This window comes from Babylonia areolata, chromosome 3, assembly GCF_041734735.1.
Source record: "Babylonia areolata isolate BAREFJ2019XMU chromosome 3, ASM4173473v1, whole genome shotgun sequence".
Classification (NCBI taxonomy): domain Eukaryota; kingdom Metazoa; phylum Mollusca; class Gastropoda; order Neogastropoda; family Buccinidae; genus Babylonia; species Babylonia areolata.
In genome coordinates, this window is record NC_134878.1 from 47275252 (window position 1) to 47285251 (window position 10000).

At 45.8% G+C, this 10000-nt stretch overlaps 1 protein-coding gene across 1 annotated transcript in view; it reads right to left on the bottom strand.

Annotated features, from left to right (window-relative positions):
* The window catches only part of LOC143280348 (receptor-type tyrosine-protein phosphatase F-like), a 46852-nt gene that overhangs the window by 8091 nt on the left and 28761 nt on the right, over nt 1–10000 (bottom strand). The window contains exons 16-21 of the mRNA XM_076584982.1: nt 9526–9680; nt 8986–9121; nt 6482–6628; nt 4970–5069; nt 3148–3221; nt 2650–2787 (exon numbers count right to left, since the gene is read on the bottom strand). Of these exons, the coding sequence (XP_076441097.1) occupies nt 2650–2787; nt 3148–3221; nt 4970–5069; nt 6482–6628; nt 8986–9121; nt 9526–9680 (750 nt within the window). The remainder of the gene's footprint in view (nt 1–2649; nt 2788–3147; nt 3222–4969; nt 5070–6481; nt 6629–8985; nt 9122–9525; nt 9681–10000) is intronic.

A 10000-nucleotide genomic window follows, 5' to 3' on the forward strand; every position in this document is an offset into this window, starting at 1 on the left:
CCGAATGATTAGCGTCCAGACCACCGCTCAAGGTCTAGTGGAGGGGGAGAAAATATCGGCGGCTGAACCGTGATTCGAACCAGTGCGCTCAGATTCTCTCGCTTCCTAGGCGGACGCGTTACCCATAGGCGATAACTCCACTTAGTCAGTCAATTAGCGAGTCAATCAGTGCTAAGTACATACCCCGAGCGATGGCTTGATCAGTCAGTCAATTGGCGAGTCAATCAGTGGTAAGTACAGACCCCGAGCGATGGCTTGATCAGTCAGTCAATTAGCGAGTCAATCAGTGGTAAGTACAGACCCCGAAGCGATGGCTTGATCAGTCAGTCAATTGGCGAGTCAATCAGTGGTAAGTATAGACCCCGAGCGATGGCTTGATCAGTCAGTCAATTAGCGAGTCAATCAGTGGTTAGTATAGACCCCGAGCGATGGCTTGATCAGTCAGCCAATTAGCGAGTCAATCAGTGGTTAGTATAGACCCTGAACAATCGCCTGAGTAGTCGGTATGACAGTCAGTTAACTAGTAAATCAGCAGTAAGTACAGGCCTTGATCGATTGCTTTATCAGTCTGTCAGCTCACTGGTCAGTCAGTAGTAAGTATAGAACACGATCGATCGTTTGATCACTCACTCAGTTCACCTCTAAACCCGTAGTAAGTATAGACCCAGACCCAGATGTGGAGTGATGGCCTGGAGGCAACGCGTCCGCCTATGAAGCGAGAGAATCTGAGCGCGCTGGTTCGAATCACGGCTCAGTCGTCAATATTTTCTCCGCCTTCACTAGACCTTGGGTAATGGTCTGGACGCTAGTCATTCGGATGAGACGATAAACCGAGGTCCCGTGTACAGCACGCATTTAGCGCACGTAAAAGAACCCGTGGCAACAAAAGGGTTGTCCCTGGCAAACATTCTGTAGAAAAATCCACGTCGATAGGAAAAACAAATAAAACTGTACACAGGAAAGAATACAAAAAAAAAGGGTGGCGCTGTAGTGTATCGATGCGCTCTCCCTTGGGACAGCAGCCCGAATTTCACACAGAGAAAATAATCTGTTGTGACAAAAAAACAGAGAAATACAAATACAAGCATAGACCACGGTCGATGTTTGATCAGTCACTTAGTCAACTAACCATTCAGTTATTATTATTAAGTATAGATCCACTCAATCAATCACTTAGTGAATTCACCAGTCAATCAGAAATAAGTATTGATCCCGATGAATCGTTTAATCAATCATAGTAATCAATATGACTTAATCATGGTAAGTAAAGTATAGACCCCGATCGATAACAAGATGACCCAGTCAGACACCCCAGTCAGTTAATTAGTAAATCAGCAGTGAGTAAGTACGTACAGGCATTGATCGATCGCTTTATCAGTCAGTTAGTTCACTAGTCAATCAGTAGTCTACCCAAGTTTAGACCGCAATCGATCGCGAGATCACTGTCAGTCAGTTCAATAGTCAGTCTGTAGTCTACCTAAGTATAGACTCCAATCTATCGTGTGATCATTCAGATCACTAGTCAATTAGTAGTAAGCACAGACCCCGACTGATTGCGTGATCAGTCAGTCAGTCAGTCAGTGAGTCAATTAACTAGTCATTAATTCTTCTTCTTCTTCTTCTTCTTCTGCGTTCGTGGGCTTCAACTCCCACGTTCACTCGTATATACGCGAGTGGGCTTTTTACGTGTATGACCGTTTTTACCCCACCATGTAGGCAGCCATACTCCGCTTTCGGGGGTGTGCATGCTGGGTATGTTCTTGTTTCCATAACCCACCGAACGCTGACATGGATTACAGGATCTTTAACGTGCGTATTTGATCTTATGCTTGCGTATACACACGAAAAGGGGTTCAGGCACTGGCAGGTCTGCACATATGTTGACCTGGGAGATCGTAAAAATCTCCACCCTTTACCCACCAGGCGCCGTCACCGTGATTCGAACCCGGGACCCTCAGATCGAAAGTCCAACGCTTTAACCATTCGGCTATTGCGCCCGTCACTAGTCATCAATAAAACAGTGCAGTAATGGTGCCATCTATCCGACGAACACACCTGCCCCCCGCCCCCCTTCACCCCCACCCCTCTCCCCACCCCCCACACACCTGACATGAACCAATAATGCTGGCAATGACGTTTCAGTGTCTGGTACATCCGTTTTCAAGACTTTCCAACTTAATGACCAGTATACACACACACACACACACACACACACACACACACACACACACACACACACACACATTCACATTCACACACACACACACACACAGTAGCACACGCACACGCACACAATTACTTATGCAATCTCTCTCTCTCTCTAGCTCTTTCTATCTGTCCCTCACACCCACACCCACCCAAACACACACACACACACAATCACTCACCCATACAATCTCCGTCCCTCTCTCTTTCTCTCTCTCCCTCACACACACACACACACACACACACACACACACACACACACACACACACACACACACACACACACACACACACAGCTTCCCCCAACACACACACACACACACACACACACACACACACACACTCACTCACTTGTACAATCTCCGTCCCCCTCTCTCTCACACACACACACACACACACACACACAGACACACACACACACACACACACACACACCACCCTCACATCGCCAACCGTGGTGGGCGTGGCGGGGAAGATGACCAGGGTGGACACGGGGAACTCCCCGACCAGCCGCCACAGGTCCAGCACCGTGCCCGCCAGAGGCATCTGGGTCACCACAAACTGCTGCTTCTTCCGGTAACCCTGTGGGGGGGGGGGGAAGCCAGACCATTCAGTACACACCCACACCCACCACCACCCACCACCCACCACCACCCAAATCAAATCACGGTGCTCAGAGCCTCGCCGACCACTGAAGGGCCATAGATAAAGACCTACATACTGACAGACAGACAGACAGACAGACAGACAGACATTCACACACGGTAACTCGTGATCACATTTGCTAATGTAAAAAAATGAAAAAAACAAAACAAAAAAACTTTCATCTCGTCCACAAAACCGATTTATTTTTCAAATAACAAAAAAAAGAACACACAAATAAACACCAACAACAACAAAGAAAACAAAAAAACAACAAAAAAACCACCGTGACGAACTGACCGGCAGATACACAGCGTTGATGTAATCACTGGAACCAGCGGCAGCCGGAGACAGGAAGGGGCGGTGACTGTCCTCTGAAAACACAAACATGCATGCATGATGGTCAGTCATGTCCGACTATAACCATGGGAACAACAGAGGAGGTTAACTGCTGCCCTGCCCCGACTGTCTTAGAATTCGATCACAGCGAAGAGTGTCTTGCCCAAGCTACATCTCTTTCTAACACGTTTGCTTTAGAACAGTCCGACTATATATGATAGTCAGTCGTGTCCGACTATGACCATCAGAACAGCAGAGGAGACAACTGCTGTTCCGACTATTTGGGCTAGAATTTTATTATAGTGGAGAGTGTCTTGCCCAAGTGCATACCCACTCTCTCGGCCAAGAGGGTTTTAGGACAGTCGGCGTTGGGATGGTTCCCAAAGGCCAACTGGCCCACAAGGCTGCAGCACTAAGAGCAAGTGCAATTTTGCCTCCTAGTTTGAGAGTCATAGTCCTTCACAAAAGACTAAGCTGTAAATGGTTTCCCATTGACAGGAGAAACCACTGATAATACAGCTCTCACTTTGCTGTTGGCCCAAATGTAAACTTATGTCAATCTGTGATATAACCGACTACAACCACCACAACAGCAGAGGCGGCATCTGCTGTCCTGACTATCTTGGTGCTAGAAATCTGATTACAGTGGAGTGTGTCTTGCCCAAGTTACATCCCTCCGCTCTCTCGACAAAGTGGGTTTCAGAACAGTCGGCGCTGGGATGACCAACTGCCCCCCCTCCCCCCAAGGCTGCAGCACTAAAGAGTCAGTGCAAGCTTGCCCTCCTAGTCATAGTCGTTCAGAAAAGACTTAGCTGTAAATGGTTTTTTCCCATTTCATCTCCTGGCCTCACTGTTTGTTAACTTCCAGTTGAAAAACCACCGAGGCAACCATGTGTTTGTTCTGTATTGTCCATGTGTTCTGTGTGGCTTGTTCAGGATTAAAGAGGCTATGCCAGTCTTGAATAAAAGCTTATTTGTGTTTGCACATTTATTCTGTCTTTGCTGTTGTGTGCACATGTCAAATGATCGGTATAAGGACAGACCCGGTGCTTCCTTTTTTGAGGAAGTGTCTGGGTTTGTTCCAATGTGCCTTTTACTTACCTGTGTGCTAGCTGAATCGGCAGCGTAAGCAGCACTGACCTGAAGTTGTGTACCTTGTGTATGGAGAGAGTTACCACTCTTTACTATCTGTTAATTGATCATACAGTTCCCACTTTGGTGCTGGCCGAACTGTACAACTCATGTTTATCTCCGGTATAAGCCGAACATTAAGCTACAAACTGGTGGGGAAAAAAACCCAAAACATGTAGGCCTTTCCACCTGGAACAACCTACCTGAAACAATCTAGGACAGTGACTCAATCAGTCTTTAAACACAGAGGTTCATCTCTTGCATGTAAAGGTGTTGTGTGTGTGTGTGTGTCTCTGTGTGTGTGTGTGTGTGTGTAGTCTTCAGTTTTATGTCTTTCCACTTAAAGTGATATTAGACGAAAAAAAAAAAGAAAAAAAAAGGTGGGGGGTGTGGCTGTGGGGGGCAGTTGGGGAAGAATGGTGTGTGTGTGTGTGTGTGTGTGTAATTTATATGTATGTGTGAGTGTGTATGTAAGTGCGTTACGTGCGTGTGTGAGTGTGCGCAGACACGTGTTAGTATTAGTGCACCGACGATTGCAATTAATTATTCGTCATTCTCCCTCACCCCCCACTCCCCTCTCTAACCCTTCCAAATTGTCTCCCCTATCCTATTTCTGTTTCACTTCCTGTTTCACGTCACTGACGATACTCACTGGGCAGAATGTTGTAGTATCGGTTTTTGACGATGTTTTCGTCTTCTCGTCCCGCTTTGTAATCGTCCTCGTCCACCTTGGACTGACATATCGCCAGACGCTATGGTCATGGAACACACAGGACAATAAATAAATCATTCTGTTTTGTAGCGATCAACATCCGGTCTGGAACACACAGGACAATAAATAAATCATTCTGTTTTGTAGCGATCAACATCCGGTCTGGAACACACAGGACAATAGATAAATCATTCTGTTTTGTAGCGATCAACATCCGGTCTGGAGCACACAGGACAATAGATAAATCATTCTGTTTTGTAGCGATCAACATCCGGTCTGAAGCACACAGGACAATAGATAAATCATTCTGTTTTGTAGCGATCAACATCCGGTCTGGAACACACAGGACAATAAATAAATCATTCTGTTTTGTAGCGATCAACATCCGGTCTGGAACACACAGGACAATAGATAAATCATTCTGTTTTGTAGCGATCAACATCCGGTCTGGAACACACAGGACAATAGATAAATCATTCCGTTTTGTAGCGATAAACATCCGGTCTGGAACACACAGGACAATAGATAAATCATTCTGTTTTGTAGCGATCAACATCCGGTCTGGAACACACAGGACAATAGATAAATCATTCTGTTTTGTAGCGATCAACATCCGGTCTGGAACACACAGGACAATAGATAAATCATTCTGTTTTGTAGAAATAAACATCCGGTTGGAAAACACAGGAAAATAGATAAATCATTCTGTTTTGTAGAAATAAACATCCGGTTGGAAAACACAGGAAAAAAGATAAATCATTCTGTTTTGTAGCGATCAACATCCGGTCTGGAACACACAGGACAATAGATAAATCATTCTGTTTTGTAGTGATAAACATCCGGTCTGGAACACACAGGACAATAGATAAATCATTCTGGTTTGTAGTGATAAACATCCGGTCTGGAACACACAGGACAATGGATAAATCATTCTGTTTTGTAGTGATAAACATCCGGTCTGGAACACACAGGACAATAGATAAATCATTCTGTTTTGTAGTGATAAACATCCGGTCTGGAACACACAGGACAATAGATAAATCATTCTGTTTTGTAGTGATAAACATCCGGTCTGGAACACACAGGACAATAGATAAATCATTCTGGTTTGTAGTGATAAACATCCGGTCTGGAACACACAGGACAATAGATAAATCATTCTGTTTTGTAGCGATCAACATCCGGTCTGGAACACACAGGACAGTAGATAAATCATTCTGTTTTGTAGCGATCAACATCTGGTCCGGTTGTTTTTACCCAGTCCTCGCAACGTTTCACACTGGCGGAAGAGATCCATGTAAACAATGATCAAATGCTTGCAAATACACACACACACACACACACACACACACACACACACACACACACACACACACACACACACACACACAGAGAGAGAGAGAGAGAGAGAGAGAGAGAGAGTCTCACTCCCTGCATGATGCAGAACAGTACCTTGTACTCAGCGGCCATCTTGGTGAACCCCTCAGCAGTGGGCTTGCTGAGCTCCATGACAACGTCCTGAAGGCTGTCTCTGCTGTACAGGCTGTCCCTCACCGACATCCCCACCAGCACTGCCTCGTGAAGGAACAGGTACTGCTCCTGAACACAATGGACATGAACTCAAATGAAAAGCCGAGCGATATAATCCGAGAGGTGAGCCACAAACAGGTATAAAAAAAAAAACCCAAAAACCCAAAAACATGTAGCCCCATCACCCTGGAGAACTCTACCTGATACCATCCAGAACACCAGTATTCAAATACGTTTTGAAAACACAGTGGTTCACCTCTTCCACAGAGAAGTTTAACACACACACACACACACGCGCGCGCGCGCGCGCGCGCAGCAACACCATCACCGCCATCACTACCACCACACTACAAGCCAACACCTGATTCCATAGCGCAGTGAGAGAGAGAGAGAGAGAGAGAGAGAGAGAGAGAGAGAGAGAGAGAGAGAGAGAGAGAGCGGATTGGTGAGAGAAACAGACAGATGAACAGACAAATAAATATGCGGACTTCAATAGAGTGCCGTACAGAAATATAGTAGGAGAGAGAGGGATTAAGTTGTTGTTTTTTGTTGTTTGTTTGTTTTGTTGTTTTTTGTTTTGTTTTTTGTGTATTTTTTTTAAATGAAAACTGGAAGCAAAAAAAAAAAAAGCATGAAAGAGAGAAATGAAGGAAGGAATAAAAGTAAGCCAGAAAGACAGAAAGAAAAAGAAAACCAAATAAAAGCTTTGAAAATCCTTTCGTCATTTCTCACGTCACACTATCTCGAACAGATTCACCCCCACCCACCGTCTCTCTCTCTCTCTCTCTCTCTCTCTCTCTCTACCACTCTCTCCCGCTTTCCCACACACATTAATTAAACAAACTCGTGTCACATTCGATTGACACTGATTGATCCGTCGTCGAAGTTGCAACACACACCCACACACAAGTGCCGAAGCGCTTGACTGTCCATTTCCAAATCACGCCCATCCCAACACGTTTTCCAGCCTGTATCCTCCCCCCCCCCCCCCCTCTCTTCCCTTCCTCTTCCCTTCCCTTCCCTTCCCCACTCAAGCTATGCCAACCTCTGTCCTTCTCTTCCCTTAACCACTGCTATACCCATCAAATTCACGGGCATGGTGACGTTACTGATGACGTCATAAAAATAAGGGGAAATAAATATGGAAAGCTGAAAATCCACGCATTTTGATTTGATTTGAAAAGGATACTTATATATCGCCTATCCCCCTGTTCGGAGACCGAGCTCTAAGCGTTTTACAAACACGGGAGTCGTTTACACAACAGGCTGCCTATCTGGGACAGAGCCGACTTGACAGCTGCCACTGGGCGCTCATCATTCGTTTCCTGTGTCATTCAATCAGGTTTCAGTCTTTGATCTAGAAAGGTGTTTCTCCACAACATTTTGTCGGTTTTGGGGGCTAACTGTTCTGGGTATTGGTTTATAATTGGTAACGCTGCATATAACTTTTTATCTGACAGTCAAGAGGTGACGGGCCCAACAGCCGAGTGGCTGAAGCATTGGACTTTCAATCTGAGCATCCCGGGTTCGAATCTCGGTACCCTGGTAGGTAAAGGGTGGAGATTATCCCGATCTCCTGCACCAACGCATGTTATGCAGAAGATCAAATATGCGCGTTAAAGATCCTGTAATCCATGTCAGCGTTCAGTGGGTAATGGAAGCAAGAACTTTACCCAGCATGCACAACCCCACACCCCCCGAAAACGGAATATGGCTGCCTACATGGCGGAGTAAAATCAACAAAATGATCAAACAAGTAAAACGTTACATGTCTGAGTATGTGTGTGCGTGACCGAAACCTGACTGACTAACACAGGGAAAGAATGACAAGCACCGCCAAAATGGCAGCTCGTTGTGCAAATGACTCGCATTTGTGAAGTGCGTCAGAGCTTGATCTTCGATCGAGGATAGATGCTATGTAAGTGTTCATATCATACATTCATTCGTTAGTGTGGAAAGAATCTGAGAGTGCGTTTACTACTATCTGTGAGCTATCAAGCGGTGTTTTCGCTGATGAAAAATAATTCTAGTCGCTATGTAAGTTTTTTTTTGTTTTGTTTTTTGTTTTGTTTTTTTTTTTGTTCTTGTTTTCTAATCATTTTGATAAATTACCTCCCTTTAATGATAATTTTGATATATATCCTCGTTGATATATCCTCGTATCATTTTTTTTCTTTGTTTCTTTTCTCTCTTTTTCTCTTATTTTTTCTCATGTGTATAATCATTTGGATGAGTACACGTTTCGTAATGTTCAAATAGATTTTTTTCTTAAAAAAAAAAAAAAAGGAAATCCGGATATCATTATCATTAAAAGAGAGTGTGGACCCTCCCACCCCCCCTTACCCCCTCTCCCCGCCCCCCGCCACCTACCCCCCCAACCCCCCACCCCTTGCTGTGTCCCCCCACCCACACCCTCCCCAACTCACCACAGTCTGTATCATGTTGACGCGGGCCTGGCGCAGCTTCCAGACACACGTGTTGAAGTCCAGGGACAGCGTGGCAGACGCCTCCCAAAGCAGGTGGTCCAGGGCAATGTAGGTCCCCGTGCGACCGATGCCCGCACTGGCACGGGTGGGTGAGACACAGAGAGTTGGAATGGGGGATGGGGTTTGGAATGACGATGATGATGATGATGATGATGGTGGTGGTGATGGTGGTGGTGATGGTGATGGTGATGATGATTGTGATGATGATAATGAGGATGGTGATGCTCGTGATTATGACGACGACGACGACGACAACGACAACAACACACACACACACACACAAACACACACCACAACACGCTCACCACACACACACACACACACACACACACACACAACACCCCCCACACCTAACCCCACCACCACCACCACACACACACAGCACCCACCTATCACACGCCCTTTCCACCCCTAACCCCAACCGACGCCCCCCCCCCACCCCCCCGCCCCCCCGCCACCCCTTTAACCGGGGGTACGAACCTGCAGTGGACGACAACTGGTAGCTCGGGTGGCTGGGAGGCCACATGTGCCGACACCACCATGTGGAAGTCCACCAGGGGCCAGGGGGAGGAGGGTACCCCTTTGTCCGGCCACGACGTGAAGTGGTGCTGGGTCACCTGGATCTTTCGGCCCTCCTGTTAGTGGGGAACGGAACGGAACGGAATGGTTTATTCACATATAGGCCTCAGCCCCAAGTGAAGGGGTTAATATGAACATTATACAACTCAATGAGACAACATAAGCAAACAAGCATAAATGCAGATAACAAAACATAATTATATTCATTTCACGAAGTGACTATTTCTCTAAGTTTGAAAGCCTTATACAAAAACAAGGAAAAATCACGAACGTCCTTACTGTTGCTTGACGACATTAACAGACTTAATTTAAACAAAGAGGGATGTTTGTAATATTTTGCTTTTATAAACATTTCACGAATATTTTCTAGCACTGG